Source organism: Fulmarus glacialis, unplaced genomic scaffold, assembly GCF_000690835.1.
Source record: "Fulmarus glacialis isolate BGI_N327 unplaced genomic scaffold, ASM69083v1 scaffold15635, whole genome shotgun sequence".
Classification (NCBI taxonomy): Eukaryota; Metazoa; Chordata; class Aves; order Procellariiformes; family Procellariidae; genus Fulmarus; species Fulmarus glacialis.
The window spans coordinates 239-25143 of record NW_009215060.1 but is presented as its reverse complement, the minus strand read 5'-3'; the positions used below and the strand labels follow the sequence as shown (position 1 = coordinate 25143).

At 38.1% G+C, this 24905-nt stretch overlaps 1 protein-coding gene across 1 annotated transcript; it reads right to left on the bottom strand.

Annotated features, from left to right (window-relative positions):
* Window positions 1-945: 945 nt before the first annotated feature.
* On the bottom strand, window positions 946-23768 carry LOC104071969 (neurobeachin-like protein 1; the record flags this gene model as incomplete). The annotated part of the gene is made up of 12 exons (XM_009578819.1): window positions 946-1249; window positions 2502-2621; window positions 3225-3357; window positions 6339-6919; window positions 7024-7122; window positions 9289-9372; window positions 10816-10902; window positions 14403-14509; window positions 15472-15778; window positions 17373-17525; window positions 22162-22243; window positions 23607-23768. Coding segments are annotated over 12 exons (2219 nt in total), but the record flags the coding sequence as incomplete, so codon positions are not given.
* Between the last annotated feature and the right edge of the window lie 1137 nt (window positions 23769-24905).

The following is a 24905-nucleotide window of genomic DNA, read 5'->3' as shown; positions in this document are numbered from 1 at the left end:
TGGACCTATGAAAAAAAAAAAAATTATATATAAAATTATATATTTATAGCATATATATAAGAGTCCACTGGATATTAATGTTGACCGTCACAAATTTTATACTACTATACTTTGCTGCAACAACAAATAGGACACTCTGAACCATACCTATTTGAGACATGGTTTGAAGTAATCTCTATGACTTAAATCATTCATTCCATAGGGTCTGCTTAAAAAGAAATACATTCTTGATAAAAAGCTAAACTATACAAAGAAGGTTTTTTTATACATTCAAATAGCTCTAATGTTTCTGTCTTTACAAATACCTATCTCACATTTGCCACCAATCTTTCCATCATCAAGCCCAAATAGCCAGAAAATGAGTAATCTTTAAGATAGTTTTGTTTAGTAATACAAAATATTTCCTTTAAATAACAGAAGTGGTTTTATGTTAATCTCTAACAACCTCAAGTCATTATAGAACTTAATATCTTAACACCTTGAACTGTGAGACATAGTTTATCAGAATTTTTTTTTTTTTAAATGACCCCTTAATTATTAATTGATTCTTGTGGAAAAATCCTCAAGCATAAATCACCTTTAAGTGGCTTATCAAAACAAGGGCAATACTTCGAAGAGTCTCAACTGTAAACTCACATGTAGGCAAACAGTAGCAAAAATTAAGAACTTACAAGTGAAAATAATACCTACCATTTTGATTTTGGCAGGTCTGTACATATGATAAATAGAACAGCTTATGCAAACATAACATTTTAAATAAAACTTTATAGAATACTTATCATTCCATTTTAAGCTTATTTGTTATAAGGCCCTCTCACTTCGGTCAGCTCTGCAATTCTAGATTGTAACTTCTTCATTATGTGTCTGTGTAGAGCAAAGCTCAGTGGGGTCTTGTCCATAACTTATCCTTTTTATTCCACTAAGACCAGTTCAATCACCACTTACCTGCTAAATATAATGCTTTCACCTGAGGAGGTTGCAGTGCCTCATGAAAGATGATAACTGATCCAAGCTGGCCCTCCAAAGACGTTGGACATCCCCATTCACTGTCCTGAGTCCCCGCTGAGATCATCTTGGTGATGAGCTCTGGTTTTCCAAGCACCCCACCCCAACTTCCTGTAGAGAGAATGCCCCCAAGTGATGTCCGATGGGGCATAATAGGGGAGGAAAAAGGTGGATCTGGTATCTGAGATGGAGGAGGAGTTGTTGTTCTTTGACCAGCTGAACCAATGCAGCAAGAAGTAAAAGACTGGAGAGTCACGCATGGAAGAAAACAAAACACATACTGTAAATCTAACCTCCTTTTTTCACAGTTTACAAAGTAAATCTGAAAACTAATCTCTGGCAAACCTGAACTAAATAAATTAAACCAAGAGCAACAAGTTCTGGCGTGCCCTGGAAAAGAAGCAATCCAGCACAGTAGGCCAAAAAAAAAAAAAAGCATATACTTTCCACAACAGCAGAGAGTGCCCTTTCTCCAATTAAGAGCAATTTGGTCACCTCAACTGTTGTGTGACCTCTGGCAGGAGCAAAGCCAGGAAGGATGGTGCTCCAGATACCCTGGTAAACATTCCTCTTCTGGATTATATTCCAAAATACTAGCCCAGCATACCTGCTACTGTATATTTCTCGTATCAGTTATTCCACTCAAATACATGCTCTCATGGGAAGCTTACCTGCCCTACTTTTAGCTACCTTGATATTTACAGTGCTTATTCAGAGTTTTAATCCATAGTTTTATCTCACAATGGAATTTACATTTATTCTCATTTTTTAAGTGTTATATTGATTTTACTATGACTGTGTCCAATTTAAGTGTTTGCTTAACATATTTAACAAATATCAAATTAGGACTTACAAAAGAGGGAAGAATGTTCAGTGTTGTAGCCCAGTTTAAATTGGATTTGTTCCACAAAAAGTATGGACAATGCTTACAAAGAAAACTAAACATGACATACACTCATTTTAATGGCTAGTTTGTTTTTTTAGGCTAACTGTGCACACATTCAAAATGGTTAGATTAACTGCATGTAAACTGCTTATCCAGCTAACAAAGCAGGTATAAGACTAGCATATTAAGGGAACATACAGAAAATACAAGTAAAAAAAGTTACTGCTGAAAACAACTGGGAATATTCCTCATTGAGTACTGTCACACCAATCCCACTGGCAGAGGTGTGATTTACTATGATTTACTCATCGTAAATTATGTCAGTATGTTTAGGTAATTATGTTGGGGAAAACCCCACAATCTAATCAAGGTAATCTGGGGTTTTTTGTTTTGTTTTTAATCGGAGATGACTAAACAAGCACTGATTAACGGTTAGTTATACGCCAAATTGATACCCTAGACACTGTCCAAAGTTGATCAAAAGCTTATTAGCAATAGGCTAAGCTATCTTAAATTCTTACACAATTTCCAAATTAAAAAAGCCAGCTAGGTTCTCATTGTTCTATGAGAGCTCATCAGGACAGGGGTATGACTCAGAAGGTGAGCTTACTTCATTCATGGCAGGGAATCGAAGTGGGGCAGAGACCTTCTGCTGTCCATTGACGTAGATGTACACAAGGCTCTGACCAAAAGGCCTCTTTCCAGGCATGTGAACAATAGTTATGTTGTGCTGGTTAAGCAATATAAAATAATTAAGTCACTATTAAAAAGCAGTGAAATGACTGTATGGAAGTATTTAACTTCATCTCTACTAATCTGGTGAGGAAACCACTTAAGAAAATAAATCCAAAGCATCAATAAGAAGATAAGACCACTTATCAGCTGCTTCCATTTTAAAGTAATTTACATGTAAAGAGGTTTTTGAGGGGAAAGAGATACAGCTCTTTCATGATAATGCACATCAGTCCTTAAGTATGGAAACAGAAATGGGCAAGGCAGCAACACAGTAGCACATTTTATTCATTCACATAGCACCACAGCCACCTGTGCTTGTTATAATTTAATATTATAAAAATCTGCATGTTAAAAAAGTCTCTAAACACAATGCTGTAATCAATAACAAACGCCTAATAACATAGGCATAATTTAGCTCAATCAACCACTAATCTACATGGAAATTGCTTGCATTATTTGAGATTAGATCTGTTCTTATGCAATGAATTATTTAAATATGATAAAATAGACTATTTGTAAAACAACTAAAAAAATGAACTTTGACTTCTGAGCTAAGAGTACTATCCTAAACAAAGTGTTTTCCAGTATCAAATCTTACCCAGAGAGAGTCAAAAAAACAATGGTCAGGCAGCATCACTGTTGCATATTCCCTCTTCGTGCAAACTGCGACCACCAATACCCCAGAGTATGTAATAAATGCTTCAAAACCCATACCACTTCCTGTAAAAAAGCTACAGAAAAAAGACAAAACACACAATCAAGGACTTACTTCATCAAAACTATTGGAAATCACCTAACAGTACATTCACTAAGGAGAGAACCAACTAAAGCCATTTGTCGCTGGTCCAATATTTACTATTTGACTAGCTATTACTCTTGTTCCAAAAAAAACAAGACCAAGAACTTCCTCAGGGAAGGGACCCCAAGGCACAGGACACGCAGGCCAAAAGGTGATCCAGAAAGAATCATAGAATCATTGAGGTTGGAAAGGACCTTTAAAGATCATAGAGTCCAACTGTTAATCTAACACCACTAAACCATGTCCCTAAGCACCACATCTACATGTCTTTTAAACACCTCCGGGGATGGTGACTCGACCACTTCCCTGGGCAGCCTGTTCCAAGGCTTGACAACCCTTTCGGTGAAGAAATTTTTCCTAATATCCAATCTAAACCTCCCTTGGTGCAACTTGAGGCCATTTCCTCTCGTCCTATCGCTTGTTACTTGGGAGAAGAGCCCAACCCCCACCTCGCTACAACCTCCTTCCAGGTAGATGCAAAGAGCGAAAAGGTCTCCCCTCAGCCTCCTCTTCTCCAGACTAAACAGCCAACTCCCTCAGCTGCTCCTCATAAGACTTGTGCTCTAGACCCTTCACCAGCTTCGCTGCCCTTCTTTGGACACGCTCCAGCACCTCCATGTCTTTCTTGTACTGAGGGGCCCAAAACTGAACATGGTATTCGAGGTGCGGCCTCACCAGTGTCGAGTACAGGGGCATGACCACCTCCCTACTCGGGCTGGCCACACTATTTCTGATACAAGCCAGGATGCTATTGGCCTTCTTGGCCACCTGGGCACACTGCCGGCTCATATTCAACCGGCTGTCGACCAACACCCCCAGATCCTTTTCCTCTGGGCAGCTTTCTAGCCACTCTTCCCCAAGCCTATAGCATTGCATGGGGTTGTTGTGGCCAAAGTGCAGGACCCAGCACTTGGCCTTGTTGAACCTCATACTGTTGGCCTCAGCCCATCGATCCAGCCTGTCCAGGTCCCTCTATAGAACCTTCCTACCCAAGCTCTCAAAGCAGCTTGTAGCCATCCATCTTTACATGAAAACATAACCTGGGTCCCAACAGGTTTGACCTTCAGTTTGACCCACACAGCTTAAGCTGGTTCTGCTACAAAGTCCTGCCCACTGTAGTCTCTGGAAGCTACAATAAAGAAGATAAAGATAAAGAAGAGACTGGCCTGCAACCTGTGCTGTTTTCTATCAATTAAATTGTGTCCAACAGCCCCTGGTAAAGCTGCCAATATTGCATGCAGATTCGTGACATTACTATTACAGTTAGTAGATAAGTTTTATCCATTTTCCTTGTTTCATATCATAGCATTGTATACAGATATTTAATTTATTTTAAAGACCAAAACAGCACATGGAATAACTCTTCCTGAAAATGCAGAAAATTCGATCCTTAATTTTATAGACGAATCTGCATTAAAACTGTTTGATGAGACAGTGTCATCCATGATTTTTTTTATCTGTGATTATCTATCAGCAAGAACCTCACCTGAGTGCAAAATGTAAATGTAGTCATTGTTATATATATTATTTCACTCATATAATGAAGAAAATCAGCTGTAAGCAGCTATCTATAAATAAGCCCTGCAAGCACAGGTTTGCCTTGAGAAACCTTTCATTTTTTAAGTACTTGAATACAAAAAATGATATATAAATCGTGAACTGCTATCAAAACCTGCTACACACCCTTAGGCACCATTATTCCAAGTGGATGCATTATCTACTGTACTATCAAATATCTGCATCTATCAATATAAAACACAAATATACACACAGAGAGCATGAATATTATAGACAATCTCAAGAGATGTAAGCTGCCTTACAATTCAACACTGTAAAACATAGTGGCTAGATCAATTTTTAATTATTTTAATTCAGTTGTCTGCTTAACGTTTCAAGCTGAAACTGGAATTTTAAATATTTCCCTTTTTCGTATTAATTTCAATACACTACTGTTTTAGCTTCCCAAAACTAGACAATGTCTTCAAAATTGTACGTAAAATGATAGAAAACCAGTCAGTTATTGGTATAATAGCATCACATTGAAATCCAATTGCAGCTTTTTTACTTTGTAGTGCAATTCCACCCAAGTTTTCCAGAACTACAGTCTACTTAAGATCTTTAGTGGGGCACACTGACAAACACCAGAAACGGTGTTGTAGCAGTTCATCAGGTGGCACCCTTCATCAGGGCTGTGCTATACAAATACACAGGGCAGCTACAGAAATCCAAGGGGTCTCCACCTGCTGCCACGGTTACTAATGAACAGAAGTTAACACTCTAAGACACAAGGGTATGGAAAATACTAATTCTGTTATGACTAGAATTGCATTCTTCAACATTTCCCCTGAAACTGCACTACAATAAAATGGACTGAAGGGAGCAAGAGATTCTTCAACTAGTATTCCCCCATTCTGCATTTTGTTTGCTGCTGAATGTTAGTACCCAGAAAGTTAAATTATACCAAGAACCATCCATGTCAATGTCTATTATTTAAGCAAATAAAGGTGTCCTTTTCTTTATGCTCTCATATTGAAAACAGATTTCATTATCTTTTCAGAAAACAGTGGGAAGGCTGTTCTGTTTTGGGGTGGGGGTTTTGGTTTGGGGTTTTTTTGCGTTTTTGGCTTGGTTTTTTTTGGTTGTTTTGTTTGTTTAAGCTATGAACCTTAACACAATTTGGAGTTATGGATATTGAAACTGTAGACAAGAAAGCATTATAACTGAAACTAAATGCTTATTTCTGCAACACAGCCTGGCTCTCGTGGCAGATGAAACTGCTCCCTTTCACAAACTAAGCACTATATATTGCATTCTATGAAGATAAGCAGAAGTACCACATGTCATAGGGTACCATATGCTGTAGGGAACAGATGACCTAGATTTGTGCTGTTGAAGTAATTATAGTAACTATACCTATAGAGTTGCTTCCTCTTGCCACTTTTGCTAGTCGTGCTAGGGTCCACCCGGTCCTGGTCAAGGCAGAGCCAAGCGTTGAAAGAAAATGCAGAGCCTGGCCACTTATGAATTGATGGAACAGCAATTCCGGCCATGCTGTGGTACAAGTTGAAATACTGCAAGGCACTTGCCATGCCCTGCTTCCGGGCCATTGCTAGAATGGCTCGCATCACTGGAACAACATAAGGGTGAGCTCGTTTTGGTTCCTCAGTCCTCAGAAGCCGTATTAGTTGAAGCAGTTCTTCTGAGCCCATTGACTGGCTCCCCAAAGAGCCCAGAAGGGCTATCAGGTTCTCTGCACAAGTACAATGGAGCGCAGAGTGGGAATTTAGTGTCTCAATGATACGGATGACCATGTTTGCATTGACACACGTGGCACGACTCTGTCTGTTAATACAGCAGATTCGCCTCAACCAATTTGAGATGAAAATCTGCAGGTCATGTGATTCTAGTTCTGGAAGCCACTGGATAAGCAGCAATAAGGGCTGGACATTACTAATGCCTAGTATCCCAACAGCCATGTGGTCACCTTCAACAGCCTGAAAAACAGCAGAGAACTCAGACATGAAATACAATAAATTAGGGCTAGAAGTACTGTTGAAAAGATGTAAGCATTTTGGCATTCAAAGCAAGCACATCTCACCATATTCATGAGTTCTTCCAGCAATTCCCGTGAGGGTTGACCCAGTGATTTTAGTACCTCATATATGTGTGCATAACCAATCCTCTCCTTGAAGACCTCCTGAGGATAAAAATCCCAGTCTCACTAACAAATAAAATGGACAAAAATTGCCCATCTACTGCAGCAGGTTCTAATTTAACACAATATTAGACACAAAATAATTAGAATGCAAGAATAACGTTTTACAGGCTAGAAATCTCTTTTTGATAGTATGTCCATTGTACTGTCTCTAGCATGCTGCAGATGAGAAGGCTCTCACTGCAGTATGCAGATAAACAAATAAAAGATCAAAGTTATATTTAAATCATTACCTATACAAGAATATAATTGCTTTGGTATAATCAAAATGTTAATTCTACCACAAAATACTAACAGTTTCATTTTTTAATGCAGACTATAGCATGAAATGAAGTGATTACATTGAGAATTAGAAGTACTCAGATACTAATTTTTGAAGGAAAGATTTTCCTAGACCAGCTTGATTAAAAACCACCGATTTTAAACACTTCAAAAATTAGAAAAGCATTCCAAGGAATTTTTTCTGAAAACTAGTTGATTTTACATGAAGAAAAAAAAAAAAAAAAAATCAAGCATCCATTTATGGTTTAGTTAGTAAACAACCAACACATCTGTGCTAGTATGGAGCTATGTTTCGGATTTGTGCTGACCAGAGGGATATTCCATACCATATGATGTCATGCTCAGCACATAAAGTTGGGGGAAGAAGAAGGAAGGGGGGGATGTTCGGAGTGATGGCGTTTGTCTTCCCAAGTAACCGTTACGCGTGATGGAGCCCTGCTTTCCTGGAGGTGGCTGAACACCTGCCTGCCGATGGGAAGTAGTGAATAAATTCCTTGTTTTGCTTGTGTGCGTGGCTTTTGTTTTACCTATTAAACTGTCTTTATCTCAACCCACAAGTTTTCTCACTTTTACCCTTCTGTTTCTCTCCCCCATCCCACTGGGGGGGGAGTGAGCGAGAGGCTGTGTGGTGCTTAGTGGCCAGCTGGGGTTAAACCATGACAGTCCTTTTTGGCACCCAACTTGGGGCTCAAACCCACAACTCTGAGATTAAGAGTCTCATGCTCTACCAACTCGGCATCTCCCCCCCAACCTCTTGTGCGCCCCCAGCCAACTCACTGGTGGGGTGAGAAGCAGACATGACTCTGTCTAAGCACTGCTCACTGCGTAAGCACTGTGTTATCAACACTGTTTTCAGCACAAATCCAAAACATAGCCCCATACTAGCTACTATGAAGAAAATTAACTCTATCCCAGCCAAAACCAGCACAACATCATATGGAATGGATACTCTTCTCCCAGCTGTATTCTGCATTGGAATTAAGAACTCTTTTTTTTTTTTAAAGGATGAATCTGTCAGCAGAAATGACATGATTGCTTAAGTAAATACGGAAAGAAAAAATAGATGTGTTGCAGTGGAAGTACAATTGAAAACTTTACTGACCCTTTGTGAATCACAGCCAGTCCCCACCTCCAACATACAACTCTTCCCAGGCTTTCCAGAGTCAGTGGAGAAATAAGCACTCTGAGTAATGCTCTGGAGGAGCATAACTGACCCTGTCGTTTCTCACTCAGACTGTACAGCAAGTAGCAAACAAATCATATGACTCCCATTCTTCCTTTAGCCTCCACTGTGCAACCACATCCTTTCCCCTGTAGCAAGACTAGGGAATCATTCAACCACCGTGTGAATCTAATGAACTCAGCAATCTAAGAATAAATACACTACTTTTCTGTGGGCTTAGCTTCCAGTCAGATTCACAAACTAACCACAACCTATCCATTTATCAAACCACAAGAATAACGATGAAGGAAGGGCAGGGGAATGGCAAGACCACCATTTGGACAGCAATACTGTCTTGGGTTAGTTTAAAGCCATGATAAAACTACAACACAAACTCCTGCCTGAAAATTCCTGCAAATATCCATTAATTCTACCCCACATATTCATGGGACAAGTAACAATGTACTTCCTTTACAAAGGTTCCAACTGCCATTAACATTCTGATCTTCCAGTTTTGATAGAAAGATGGCTCAGTGTCCAGCCATTAGACACATATAAAGGGATAAGGGGTGCTAATCAGCTTGCGTGACCACAATCTGCTCATCTTCATTAGCAAGATTCATCAAGATATTGTGATAAAAACACTAACTGGAAACAACATCAAAAAGCCTACTGCAAACAGTCCTCTGCATATATACTGTTACCTTAGCAGCCGGAGACTTGTGCATTACTGCTGTGAGGGCTTGAATGGTTGATACTGCCAAGCAGTCTAGGTGTCCCTGAAACACCTGAAAGTAGCAGGTACAGAAGTTATATACAAATGCGCAAAGACAGTTCAGCTCCAAAATCTATACTGTGCCCTCTTGCCAGGAGGGAAACCAAGAGTTTGCTAACATGCTTCAAAAATCATCTCCCCACCGGTCAGGATTTCATAACCCCACGGCCTACAAGGAATTACATAACAGTAGACAACTAACCACATACTTCAAGAGGAGAGAAGCATTCACAACACACATTGCACTTCAAATATTCTGATGGACAAACAGGTTTTCCTCATGCGGCTAATGGACAACCTCAAGAGGGAGGGAGGAAAACAAATTAGGAAACCTCTTGCAGTATGTGTGTGTGTGCTGCTGGACAATCAGGCACCTGCAGTTCACATAAAGTGTTTTCTTTTCCATACAAGTCCCTACTCAAGACACACACACAATTTATAAGAGATGAAGTCACACCAGCACAGTAAGGTGGCTGCCTCACCCATAGCCTTATCGCATTGATCAACATTCTCTTTTTCGAATTTAAGTCATCTTTTGAGGTTTTTTTTCCTATAATTCTTGTTTATATTGATATTTCTATGGTGGTTTTAAGGACAAAAATGTTGGAGCACTATTTCGCATCCATCAATAAACCTAATTAGCAAAACTGTGCAAACAAACATACTCTGTTTCGTCATCTCTGAAATATTATATGCATATCAGACATATTTTGGAAATAAAATGTCAAGAATCAGAAGACAGTGTTAGATGTGAAGAAACATTTACATGTGGTTAGAGTGTTGCACTGAGTTTCAAAAAGAGCCAAACCTATTAGTTAGAATCACAATTTGTAGATTACCATACCTTGTATCTAGCATTTCTTTATGGTTTTAATCAGAATAAATCATTCTACTATAAACTTAATAAAACAACAATTTGCATTTGAAACTTTCCACAGTATTTTGGGAAAATTAAAGCAACAGGCTATTCCTACCTCCCTGATTCAGCCTGTCCATTGTTTTCTGAACATCTGTTCTTGATGACAAGCAAAGAATCAGGACATCAAATACAACCATTGAGATTCACAAACAAGGCCCCAGAATCCAAAACACCACAGTGCTGAGACAAAGAAGCAAAAAAGAGGAAAGGGAGGGGAAAAAAAATCACCACCAGGTTGATAGAATTTATTTAGATTCCATTCATGTACTTCACCTTTTCCTTAAAAGAAACATAACTGAGGCTCAATCTATTGCAAATATCTGCAATTTGAAGCAGATGGTTCAACTGAAGTTGAATTCAATCTGTTATTCAGAAAAAATTATTTTCCAGAGACAGGAAATACTGATGTGTGCAGCAACACAAGTTCATCTTGCTGCAGAAGGCTTAAAGAGGATGGTTAAGGTGAAGCACAGGAATCAATTTTCCTGTGATTGTGTCTTGACTTCAACTGAAGCAAAATACAGGTTAGGTAGGTACCTGGTCCTCATTCATTTCTGTCAGTAATTTGTTGGCAAGGTCTTTCTCACTCTTGTCTGCCACTTTATTGTTAGCATTTAAAAACAGCTGTTAGAAACAGAGACAAGAATAATGGAAATAATTGCATTAAACAGTTACCTGCAGCCAAACCTTTGGAGGCTGCCTTGGATTTGTATTTCACATACAAAAAAAGAAAAAAAAAAAAAAAAAAAAAGAAGAGTTCTCACACTGGTGAGACATAGTCCTCCATTAATAGTAGTCTTCTGTTAATTCTTACAATACTGAAGATTACATTGTATTTTTGCTAAATAGTAATTGCTTCCCCCTGCCCCCCCCCAGAATTAAATGAAAATATGTAATCGCCGAGACAAGGAAACAGATCTATCTGGAATTTATACTGGTCACTAGCTTAGCAACTGTGATTTCATTTACAATATGCAACGTGACAGGAGGTTCTCAAAAATTTATCTGTAAGAAATAAAGACAACAGTGGGTCATTAGCAAAGAAATGGATACAGATGTTTCACCATTTTCCACTTCTGTTTCATCCTAGCTGAAGGCTGAAGATACCTAGACAGAATATTTTAATCTTCAAACAGCAACAGCAGCAGAATTTCTGGGGCACATAGTCTTTAGGACAGGGAAGGAGGGCAAAATATCTCTGCCATCATCCTAAGAATCAGACAGGTTGTAAATAGCTTTAAATCAAACATATACCTATACTGCATCTTCAGCTAAGAAGCTGCTCTGTGTATAGTAGCTATATTCCTAGTCAGTTCCTGAATTTTTAAGTTTAAAGCTCACCCAAATATCTTCATAAACTTTGTGTGCAAAGTTTATCTGTAACCTAATCAGGACTAAAATTTTTCTTCTTCTGTTTTTAGATTCTATTGAGGTGTTAAAAAAAATCCCTGGTCAAAATGTTTTAAAAGTCCCTTCAAAAAAAAAAAACAAAAAACAAAAACCAACCAAAAAACCAACACCACTTTCCTTTAGTGGGCAAAACCTAAGCATTTGTCATTATTTTCCTTATACATTTTGTTCCATTATCTGCTAGGTAGACTCTCTGAAGAGAAACAACATGAGAAATCAAATTCCATAAATTAGGGCAAACAGAAGGACAACACTCAAGGTATTACTTTGACTTACATAGGTGTGAAAGCACATAGTTAGAAACACAAGTCATTTTGAAAGGTACATCATGGTCAAGAGCACTTAACACTGCACAATAACTATAATATGCCTTATTATAGGATTATAACATTAACAAGTGGAAATAAGAACATTAAACAGAAGCAAATGCAGACATGCAAAAAAAAACTATTAAATTTTTCATAAGGGTCACTTCAATTCTGATAATATATGTAAAATGGAAAAACAGATTTTTATCACAATGTTCATATGGTTTTAATTCTTCTATTTAAAAGCTGTTCAGAAAATAATAATTTTTTTTAATCAGGCATACTGCTAGAGGTCATTGTGCTTGGCCAAAGTCTGACCTCTAAGAGAGTTTAATAGATGAGAAAAGATTCAGGACCAACAAAGCAGCTTGTTAAATGACTCTCAGCATAGAATAAGCACCTCCCGATACCTCTAAAGTACAGTCCCTCTTTCCGGATATCACAGGCAAAAAGCAACATTCAGATCATCAAAACTTAACTGATCAGTTCTGAACAGCTTTTGTGCAGATCTCTAATCCTAGACCATAGTTAAGGGAAGACAGTTTGCCCATAAGCCTTAAAACCAAAAAATATGAAAAAAAGATTTAAATTGTAGGAGATTGTTGAACTGCAAATGACTAGAAAGCATGACTAGAAGTATGGCCTTGAATACCCCAAGTTCTTTGGGATATCTATAGCAGAAGTAGTGGTATGGATTTTTCTTCACCCCTCCTTTCCATGGAAATTTCTTGCACTTCAGATTTGCTGAAGATCCAATAGCTTCCTGAGTTTCAGATATGTGTATGGACTCTCCCGCTATCTGCAGAGCTACAGAACTGTGCTTTACACAGCTTGCTGGTGAATCCAGTAGCAAAATTTTCACAGGTAAAGAAAAAAGATCTAGAAGTAAGGTCTCCACTCCCAGCTAATAAGGAGAAATCCTAATTCGAGAGCTAAATTCATCTTTGCTATTTGGCTTTGAAAAAGAACGGAAATAGTATATTGGAAAATACAAATATACAACACTTTCCCAGCCTCCACCCTCTCCCCACCTCTCATCCTCGGGAGTATTTTGACTGTGAAAGCTTAAAAAAACCCCGCTATGTAGCAAACTGGCAGCATTGATATCCAATCAATCACAGTAATATGTGAGAGTGTATCACAGGAAAAAAACCTCAAAAGAACATATCTTATGACATACATACAGGCAGAATAAAAATAAAAGGAGCAAGCTGCAAAAATAGAGTAGCTGTTCCTGCTTTCTTAAATTCCACCACTTGTTTATATGAGAGCATAGGAACATAGCTAGAGTCTCCATGAACAGGTAAACATCACACTGCTTGATAAGTAAAAACGAAATTTCTTATAGAGTACAAGGTCAGTACAAAAATAGGCACAGATTCCCAAAAGAGGAGGAGAATGGAAAGGCCAAACAAAGTATTTTCAGGAGGAGATAAAAAAACTACAAACACTATTCAAAACACTTCAAGTCAGTTGGCATTCTGCCACTGATTATAACTACAGTTAAGACATAATCCAAACACATTTATTTTTAGTATATCACTGCACTGAAATATGTTCTAATCCAAAATCTAAATGGATTTGAATCAAATTGCATACTGTTGCTAGCATCAAATTATCTAGCATTAGAAGAGCTCAAAATAGCTATGCCACCAACATATCACAAAAAGAGAAATAAAATATTCTACAGAGTTACATCATATCTACGTTCTTTTGCACAGGGAAAAATGAAATCTACAAAGCAATCAGTGGAAGACACTAGCTTGCAAATTATGACCATCTGGGATTGAGATGAAAACACATCTATGTAAACACTAAATCCTATGTAGACAGAGAAGAACAATCGAAGAACATTTGAAACAGCTTGAGCTCATGTTTTATGTCAGCTACACAAGACTCAAATATTTTGAAACACTTACAAAGGCACACCAGCAAGGTTTTTTTAAATTGAAAAATATGCCTCTGAAATTAGAATTCAGACCTCCATCTGGCAGCAGTTGTAAGTGACTTCTCAGCAATCCAGTGACAGAATATTAACAAAAAACCCCAAAAACACCACAAAAAGGAGACGGGGCAGTTGATTCCAGTAACAACCTCAGCAAATTTTAGAGACTGAGTGGGGTCTATAAAGGTATTTTGCTCAGGACTCAAAATAGGCATTCATTGCTTTAACCACAAGACAGACAAGAAACACCTCTATTCATTAGGAATAAAAAAAGATTTTAGAGCAACTTGGATCTTTCAGATCTTTCATGGCATTAGGGGCTCTAACTGCTCCGAAGTTTTACTTCCAGTATGTAGTATAAAATTGCATCTAATTCAGAAGGAAGATATAAAGGTAATTAATATACCTGCAATATTACAAGACAGGTTTTGTTAAAATATGCTGATAAGGGAAAAATTTACCTTGCAGTTCTGCAACAGTCGAATGAGATGCTCAAAGCAGTTACTGTTAAGGAAAATTGCCTGCAGAACAGGCCTATCTGTGCAGTCTAACATGGCTGTGATGGTATCTATAAAATTAAAACAGAACTGGCATCAAAGACAAAACACTTCTCAAATCCATCAAGCATTTTTTCTGCACATTACATAATAAACATGGGGAAAAAATTATACAACAAACCATATGCTGTGAATTCTTTGATCAATGATGTGTGTTTTAAGCACAGAGTACCAGGCCTAAAGCTAAACATTTTGATGATGTAAAAATTATCATGTAAGCTACTACATCTGGAAAAGAATTCAGCTACCAAGTGTCTTCGATTGCTTTGAGGCTCTGTCTAAAGTCACTCCCATTTGTGAGTGCATAAGCAGCATGCCTTTTATTTAAAGCACACAAACATTTGTTTCCTCATCAAGCAATTACTCTGCATTCTACAGCAGCCTTATAGTGTAAGCATTCTTCATCACCTCAATACTATTCCTCAGTTTTCTTGGAAGTTTGGGAAAAGAAATACCTTTATTTGTATTTCCCATTCTGAACATCAAAGTGGAAAAAATTCCAAATCCTGAATTCTTATCCAATGACTTAAACCCAACTGTTTCAGACCATCACCTTCGGCCAATGTTTACAATAATGGCATTTGAAATGCCAACTATCACAAAACAGCCACCACATGGGTATTTTATTACAGACTCATCTTACTCTGCAATTATTAAGGTGCTGATGAGTGTCAGCTGTAGCCTAGGAAAAGATTGTTTTTTTCTAATGGAGACTGGCAGTCTGTGAACCTTGACACTGGTTAAATGGTAGCAATCCAATATGGTTTCTTCTGTTTTTTTTGTAGTGAGTGATTAAATAAGAATACATCCAAAATAATGTCAATGAAGAAATGTTTGAAATTTTTCAATTGCTTAGCCAAGTGAACATTTTTTGGTAGAACATTCAGTTATATTACTATTATGGTTCAATCATTACCTGCTTCGGAGTTATTATCAAGAGATATTTAAAGGAACTGCACAATTGGGTACTCACTCAGCATTTGGATCTGTAGTGCTATGAACCTGCTCTCCCACTGCCTGCATCGCCTTGGATTAGGTAAAGCTGAATGGTCTGAATTAAGCAACTTGAAATAGTTCTCCAATATTGTACTCGTCTCCACTTGCCGCTGGTCAGAACTGCTGGTTAGAAGGATATGGACAACTTCTGTCAGGCACTTCAGAGTCAGCTCTGCCTTCCTGCTCACTTCCTCAGGGTTCCTGTCATCCCAGTTGTCACAGTCTGCTAAAACACGCATCAAGACTTCCATGGTGGCAGGAGATACTGCTTGAAGAGCATTCCTCTGAAACCCATGGGGGGAAAAAAGTGATTAAGGAAAAAATAATAAATAAATAAATCAAACCTCTTCAAACCAGCAGTTTCTATCCGAGTTATCTGAATCCTGCAACATGCATTTTTATGTCTGTTAATGCCCTGTAATTGTTAAATAAATATGAAACATTCTACTTGGATCATACTGATGGCTAGAGATGAAATGCATCCTCTGTTGTTCACTTAACTAGGCTTTCTTTCTTTTCAAAGAGAATGCTTACAGGGAAAAGGAAATATAATTTAAATGCATGTTATAAAATTCTTATAAGGTAGCCTTGATAAACTGCTATTTCTAGGTAAACCTTCACTTGAATTTTCATTCTAAATCATGAGATTCATGATACTTTAAAATTTTTGAAAAGAACATAATAATTAGCAAGCATTTGTCTGGGCCCTGAGTGCATTTCCCTCACCTCTCTTCCTGGGGATCTGACTGCGTAGGCTCAGGGCCACCTTAAATCTGGGGCAGGAGCCCAGCCTTGTAGAGAGCTTTGAGAAGCCTTGCCAGGGACTCCCTGCCTTCTCTAAGGAGCTGCATTCAAGCTGCGGCTCTCAACCTTTTACCTGCCTAAGCTTTACCACCAACCTTTTACTCTGCAGCCATGCCCACGCCTTGGCCATGTACTGTCTTGAACCAGATCCACGGACTGGACTACCCGGCTTTATCTTAGACCTGCCTCATCACTACGGATGGGCCTGGCAACCACTGGACTCTTCACTGACCCTAGTTACCATCACTAGACCAAATCCCCACCCTGATGTGCTGACCAGACTTCCTGGCTTGATCTCAGGCTTCATCACTACAGACTTGTCTAGTGATCTGGGCTGGTTAGTCTACCAGACCTGCTGGTTACTACCACCAGACTGCTCTGATCACCTTGTTCAGGTATAGTGAGACTGCACCTTTTGCCAGTGAGGTCAAGTGCCTCTGCCTGGTCATCATGCCCGGTCTCAGCTTGCCTTCCCTGGTGGAGCAGTGCCGGGCTTTGCTGCTCCCTGACAACATTTAAAAACGCTCTCTCTTCTGGATCATCAGAAGTAACATTTGCAGTGACCAGACCAAGTAGCACATTACAGAAGCCAGCCAAGAGAGTGGATGTTGGCTTTGCTGATGATGAACATCCTCTTTTCTTCACATTCTTTCAAAGATTTTAAACAGCTTCCAAGCTATAAAGGCCCTGTGCCTCTTACTGTAACAGCTTGCTTCCAACATTGGGAAGTAAGCTAGATGAATTTCATGTGTTGATACAAAACTAACATCTTTGCAGGTGGAAATTCCTAATCTAGTGACCCACATTTTTTCTTTATGATATGAAAATATTACAGTTCATATGAATGTGTAGTTATTATAGACAGCAAATTTCTACTGTTATTTGAAAGCAGGACCTAGCTTTTAGCATTTAGATACTATTGCACAGAATGACCCCAAACTTCGTAAGACAAACAAACAATTCATAGTCAGTAATAAATTATTCTCATTTATGGGTTATGGGGTATTTATAAGCCTTAAACAATGAACAGACATTTGGAGGCGTCAGCAGCTGAAGAGTTTAGAACATCCTTACCTGACCACCAGCCACAATAGCTCCAAAGAGATGTAGCAGGCAACATTTTAAGCTTTCCTTGAGATGTTCACTTTCTTGAAAGCATTCTGATTGCAGTAAATAAAAACGAGAAGGATTCCTTATTCTGGCCATATCAATTGTACTAAGTTTTTCCTCTCAAAAAACCCACCAACAAACGAAATAATAAAAAAAAAGCTCCTCTACTCCCTGTCATATGCAAATTTTTAAAAATTTTCAACTATATAATCTCCACTTTCTTTGATGTAAACCAGACACAAATACATCAACTCCAGAATTATCCAAGTAACACGACAAGACCACATTAATCAGGAATTCACAGGGCCAGACCTTCAGCTTGCATAAAACTTTTCACGCAGTCTGACAGAACTATAGTCATACAACAACTGTTGATCTGATCCATAATGTAAAATGAGCCCTTTTTGTCCATACTCATGAGAAATAGAAGGACATGCTAACACACAAGCAGTGAGCAAGCATGACGAAGGTTAGAGCAATTTTGGCACAGAAACTCTAATGACATATGCAGTGCACGTAGCTCAGAAAAACAGTTCCTGAGCTTGCTCCGTTTAAACCAAACTTCCTAGGAAAGCTTGTGCAGGTCTGTAACCTTTCTAGCAGTAGTCTCTTTAAAGACAATTATCCTGCATCTCTTCTCATGCTATATCTGATATAAATTAGTTATAAACAGCCTCAGGAACTCTTCTTAGCAATAGATACAACCTGGATATTGTTGCTATAGCAATAACACTAGACTCAAAGCAGCTGCAACAAACTACAAAGGATTATTTTATTTGGAATTAACCATCGTAAAATTTCCAATAACTTTATCAGATAGAACTGATAATTACTTGGGTTTGTAAAAACTGAGACTTTAAACAATAGAAACTGAAGTTGCAGGAATTTTACATTCATTAAAATAATAACATAACCTTTAAGACAATTACCAATTATTGGCAAGTAAGATTTCTGACTATACTGAATGTATAAGCCTGTTTTAAAAGAAAATTGCACAGCTATTTTTTAAATCTGGTCTTCAAAGGAAAAAAAGCTTAGATGATCGCACCGTTAGTCTGCTAGTCCCACCACTCCCTTGACTTATAGCCTCTGAATCTTTTGGGGAACCTCAGACAAATCCAAAAGCACAGTACCTAGCAGATTGTGAATAAATCATTAGGCTGGGTAGACCAAAAAAGCCTCAAATTAGTGCTGCCATGGCAGAATGTCTAAAGCACATGCTCAGCAATTTCTTGTTCTATCTTTCCTGCCGGCTGGCCAACCAGCAGATGAGTATCTGCCAATTAATTAGTAGACTTGTAGCTCAGTCACCGTATATAATATTTAAGGGATTTAGGAGGAATCAGAGTGCAATGCATTGAATGGGGAGGAAAGAACGTGCAGATGACATTCCTTAGTAGCAGCCGTTAGAGTGGGTTTCCAGTGGTCTGGCACAAAGATAATGGCATTTTACTGGCATCAGCTTTTTGGTCTTTTTGGCAACTAGCCTATTTTACGTACACAGGGAGAGAATCTCAAGGAACAGGAGGAGTAGGTAACTCAAACCTAGAGAAACTAAATTCATAAATGCTACCACTCTAGGAATAAAACCTTCCTTTTTTATCCTCAATTAAGGCTGAGTTAACAGATAGCTGCAAAAAGGGCTGATTTCACTCATACCCCCATCCCTCCAGCATATTCCCGCTGCTTCAATTCTGTTGGCACTAGCACTTTGGTGTTCTAAACTGACAAACTAGCTGGGCATCCCACCTTCCTAAGATTTAAGTACAGAACATGGCCACATAAGTCCTCCTTTTTCACACAGGCAATCTGTAATAGTAAGAACACATTAATTCCAAAGTAGCCATCATGATATTTAATGACTTAAGCAGAGACAAAACAGAGCAGTTTCCCAAACTGCAATCCAAGGAGCATTTGCTAGTTGGATAGCACAGAGTTTCCTTCTTTCTAGCTGTTAAATCGTATTAAGAGACAAAAATGCATGAACACTTTCCTAAGATTATTTTTCCATGCGAGTTATCATTACATTTGCTACAGGGATCTTACGTGCAATCACTATATGTACTCCGATAAATGGGAAAGTTGGCAATTCACAGAACAAACCCTATTAAACCATGTTAGGCACTGAAAGATAGTCTGAAAAAAAAACAAACAGGTTTTCAAAGATGAGTAAGAGTGGCAAGATGGTGATGCTCAGAGCAAAAAACAAGCAGACAAAGCAACCCTCTTCATTCAGCCTCAGAAAGCAAGTAAAGGGCTTTTACATTTATCAGGCATTCTCAGGGGAAAGGAACTTGGAATTACTACGTTCACTCCTCCAAAGATGACTATTTTTAAACATGCTATTGATAATACTTACGGTAAAAGAAAGGGACAAACTCTACAGTGAGGGAAGCTGGTTTATACTTCTGTCTGCTCTTTTCAACTGTACTAAGGAAACGTCTGCAATTACATTAAAAAAGATACACCAAAGAAATTAGATATGATACCTTTGTTTATGACTTACTAATTTATGACTTCATAATAGAAGACACTGCCAAAAATCAGGAGCTATCTTTTGCCTACAGGATCAAAAAAAAATAGTAAAGTAGTATTTCACCCAGAAAAAATTAATCACAGCTAATCCTGTATTTACTGTTCTGCTCCTAGAAATACCTTAAGTTTTTACAATATGGTTTAGTTAAAAAAAAAAAAAAAAGCCAGCAATCTGTTATTTAGTCCTTCCTTATTGTAACTAAGCCACCAGATAGACTGCCAAATTTCTTAACCATGCAATTTGAAATGGGCACAAAACATTATTATGGAGTTGGGGGGGGGGCGCAGACCATCAAATTAAAGGGATATAGTTCTACTGATACACTTACAAACTTATTTTCAAAGATGCAACATATCTGTACTGTGATTTTCAATAACTTCTTTTGCCCTAATTCAACCACGTCTGCCTACCCCATTCCTTCTGGCTTCCTTGTTCCACCAATATAGAAAAACGGGTCAGTTTTTGAAAGGAGAAAGCAATGGAAGGACCTTCATGTTGGTCAGTTACAACCAAACACCTCTTAGTATACCCTCAAATTTAATTTTGTTTTAACTTTAAATCATACCCAGTTTCAGAAAGCATAACACACTTCTGTGGTGTGATCATATTGATTCATTGCCAAATTCTGCACCTTCATGGGTGCAGATTTTTTTTTTTCTCACTGATTTTGAGTACTTATACTCTACCTAAGATACCATGAGATGTGCTGGCATTACCTACACTAAATTTGGAAACAGCTTAGCAGTATGCTGGCAGGCCATATGTGAGAACTGGTGTCAATTCATGCTCTGTCCTAGAAAAGAGGAATTCTCATGTTGCACAAAAATACCAGAAGTTGTGATCCTTACACGCTCCTTAAAACTTTGTGCACAATGATTCAAGCTGCTATTGAAAATACTATCTTTTGTTTCCGTAACAACCTCATGAAACCTGCAGTCCATGCAGAATTATGGCATACTGCAGGTTTCGAGCTACAAAGAAACCCCAGCAGCCAAGGCACACAGCTCACATGATCCCCACTCTGTTTGCACAGAGTCAGATGAGTGACTTGCTGCACAAATGCAGCATTCTACAGAATGTATGCTGTGAGAATGGACCTGAGGTTTTACAAGACTAGGTAACATGAGATATCTCTCTATGCATGCACAGGTCCAATATTTGATGCATGTCAAAATGGTCCTGACAGAAATAAAATTGAGGATCTAAAGGAAAAGCAGCTCTGAATGATAGCAGCAAAGAGCAAACAACTGCAGCCCTTGTACACACAGCAGAAAAACACGTTAACTATACAAGACTATGTACATTTAACATTACTGTAATTAATTTGGGACTAATAAGGGAGAACTGTACATGAAAAAGATCTCACAGAAATTTATAAGAGGTCTCTGAAGAGCCAGTTATAGCAGATGAAGTGAATCACTAGCAGTTTCAAAGAAGAGGGCCTGTGCCTAGAATGACAGAAATTAAGCATCTTGGAAAGCCCACTTCCTGGCTTTCTACACTTCCCACCTTTCAAAAAGCCTCACAACTCAGCTTTCCACTAAATGGAACAGGAGATATTAGTACTCTGACAACTTTGGTGGCAATGAAGGTCAGTTTCAAGCATGCCTGCTTCATGATATTAATTCTGGTAGAAAAACCTATTTCATTAATGCTATTCTTAAGAGCGTATCTTCAGGGAAAAAAAACTAAAACACAGTATCAAGTGCTCAAGGCTATCTGTTCAGATAGTAGATTCTAACAGTTGTAAAATGCAACACCAGAAGAATATACATGTAACTACTTTTTATTTTAGTTTGACATCAGGCCGCAGTAGTTCTGTCAGAAACTTCACATGTTGTTTATCTAAAGTTATCATAAACCACAGTATTTATAATCCTGTCCTAGTCCACACATACCCTGCAATTCGCTGCCTCCAGTTTCGATATGGATCGTAGAGACTTTCACAAAAAGCCAATGCATGTCTCACAAATTCTTCTATGGGGGTCTGATCTGCCACTTCTTTTTCCTTTGTTTTGCTTTTTAACTGAGGAAAAAAAAGAACGCTGTGGTCAGAAGATTTCTAGAAGTTGAAAATTAATCTTGATCTCCTCCAAAACAGTTCTGAGCCCACAAACTGTTCCCCACACAACACTATTATTGAAAAAGTAGATCACATGAGCAGGAACAGGAAGTATCGGATGGCAAAATAACAGATGAGAAGTGTTAACCACATACCTGTTGAATGTATAATGTAGTCATGGTGATAACATGGTTAATGTACGAACACATCCCAATCTCCTCCACATTAGCCAAATTTCTATGAAGACAACATAAAAACCACAGAAATGTTCACAGTGTACCATCTGAGGCGAGTTCAAACAATGTTTGTTTTAGCATTCTGTCTATAATCATACAAAAGTATATCAGCGTTTCAAAAATACTCTCCAAAAGACTGCATGTACTCAAATGTTTATTTCTGTCACAGTAACAGAGCTCACAAGTTTTTTTTTTTCCTAACAGGAAGGAAAAGAAAGGCTCAAGTCACTCTGCTGTAGGCCAATTCTATCTGGAATTTGGGGTTTCAGAGGTTAAGCAGATTCCCAGGACACTCTAAATAGGCTCAGAAATGGCATCTGATAACAAAGACAGTAATTTCCACTTCTCCCACACTACTAGCACATACACTTTCTAAAACTTTAGCAAACATATTACCTACAAGCATTTATTCACTTTAAATTCTCCCAAGGAAAACAAACATCTAATAAATTATTTTAGAACATAAATAAATCAACACAACAAAGAAATAGCATGCACATGTTATTTCTCAGTCTTGAGGACAAGTCACAAAGATCAGATACTGAAGTGATGACATAAGGAGAACTTTTCAGCAATTAAATAAGACTGACAACAGTTTGTAATTCAGAAACACATTACCACCATCTACTCAGCTTATATTTAATATTCCAGGATACTTAAACATTGCCCTGTAACCCTTTGTATTGTTTCGGGGGTAAGGAGAGCCAAAGGACTCAAAAAAAGCTGCTTCAAATACTCCTCAGAAAAGGAGATTCCTTATTATATTTTATGCCTTTCCTCTCTTAATGCAGTTTACAATAGAAGACTGAAGAAATAATGAGGAATAGATCCCTAACAACAGTTTATTCACCTGCTTCAACAGAATTACAAAATAAGGCCTAAGTTTCAGGCGGAAGCCAGTTGCATTAATAGTGTAATAAGTCAGTTTCCTAAGCAGTTTATGGAATTATAAGCATGTTAAGAATGTGAACTAGTTCTTCCTGTACAATTCTTTCTCAAGTTATTTCATATCCAACACTTGTTAGAGTGTGCCTTTTCTTTTAAAAGTATTTCTTATATCAGGTACACCATATCTTGAATTCCCATAGATATATCTTATGTAATTACAAGGAATTTACTGTTTAACCCCCTTCTATTCCATTTCTCATGGCAAACATTATTGCTAAGATGATTGCGTTGCTCCCCTCTCTCCCTTTTAGTCTCTCTTCCTTTATTTTGAAGATTGTGAGAAGTGGCATTTCTCTGTTTCTACTGGAAAGCATCAAGTCACATTGTATGTGTCATTAGAATCTATATTTATAGGCTGCATCAAGATTTCTTAAACAAAGCAATAGCCTTGCTGAGGTAACAATCAGAACAAATACCTGCAAAGGATGATAAAGAATTTCACAAGTAAAAGTGACAGAGCCTGCTGCTGCTCTTCTAGTCCATCTGACATTTTCTGGACACACTGTAGCAGCTGGAGCCTGAGGACCTGAAGAATGTTATCAGGAAGCAGTGATATTCCTGGAGGAATGTCATCCACCCTAAAGAGAAAAACCACACACAAAATTGTTAATCATGCAAATGACATGTCACCCATCAATTTCAATGTGCTCATGCAGTCTTGCAATAAACCTCTGTAAGAAAGGTTACTGAACCGATGGTTCACAAACACTTTCTAATGAACCACAAGGAAATGCCTGGTGGCAATATGCCAGCCTGAGCTTCCTTATCCCCAGCAATGAACTGCATTGAAAAAAAAGTGTTAAAAATTTCCTTAAGTGGATTCCTAAATGTTCCTCCATGCAACGATCTGCCTTAATTGCCACAGAGAAATTGCATGATCTTCAGCAGGCAAACGGGTGGCCTGGGAAATCCCTAAATAAGGAAAGGGATGGCCACAGTGGAATGAAACATGAAAACTAAACACAAGGGGAACGTTTACAACTTTGTACTGAAAATTAAAAGTGTCCAAATAAACAAGATGCCAATTATTAAATAGTTATTGAAGCCCAGTTGGTATTCATCCACAGTGAACCTCATATCTTTTTTCCATGAAGTACAAAAAGCTGTACAAAATAAGATTAAATACAAAAAGAAAGCTGTTCACAATAAGATTAAACAAATGAACACTTGAAGATCAGGGTCTGAATGTGCAGGAGCTCTCAAAAATCCACCTGACTCTTGGCACACTGATTTTGCATGAAAAGCTGACCCATCCTTATTAGTTTCTGGATATCATTAACCCAGCAAATACTTTTTTTTCTAATTATTTTTCGGAGACAGAAAAAGACTGTTGTGTTGGTGTTAAATGTAAGAACTCTACCAAGGCCAGACACGGCCCTGAAGAACACTAGGTACTCTTGCCTATTGTTTTTGCTAAACTAAAACATTTTTAGAAATACACCAGTGAGAACCAAACGAAGAAAAAAAAAAAAAAATCACAAATAAAACCAGTAGCTAAGCCAATGCTCCAGAAACAGCCATATAGAAACCCACTTCAGCAACAGTATAGAAATATATAGATGCGTTAGAACATTCTCTGGGATGAAGACTGTTTATCCACTGTTGTACATGCTAAAGAGAGTTTGCCTTTGGCACCAGCTGTTTACCCTGACACATACTCTATGAACTCTACACAGGAAAAGGAAGGCACAAGCAAGAGCCTTACAGCTTACAAA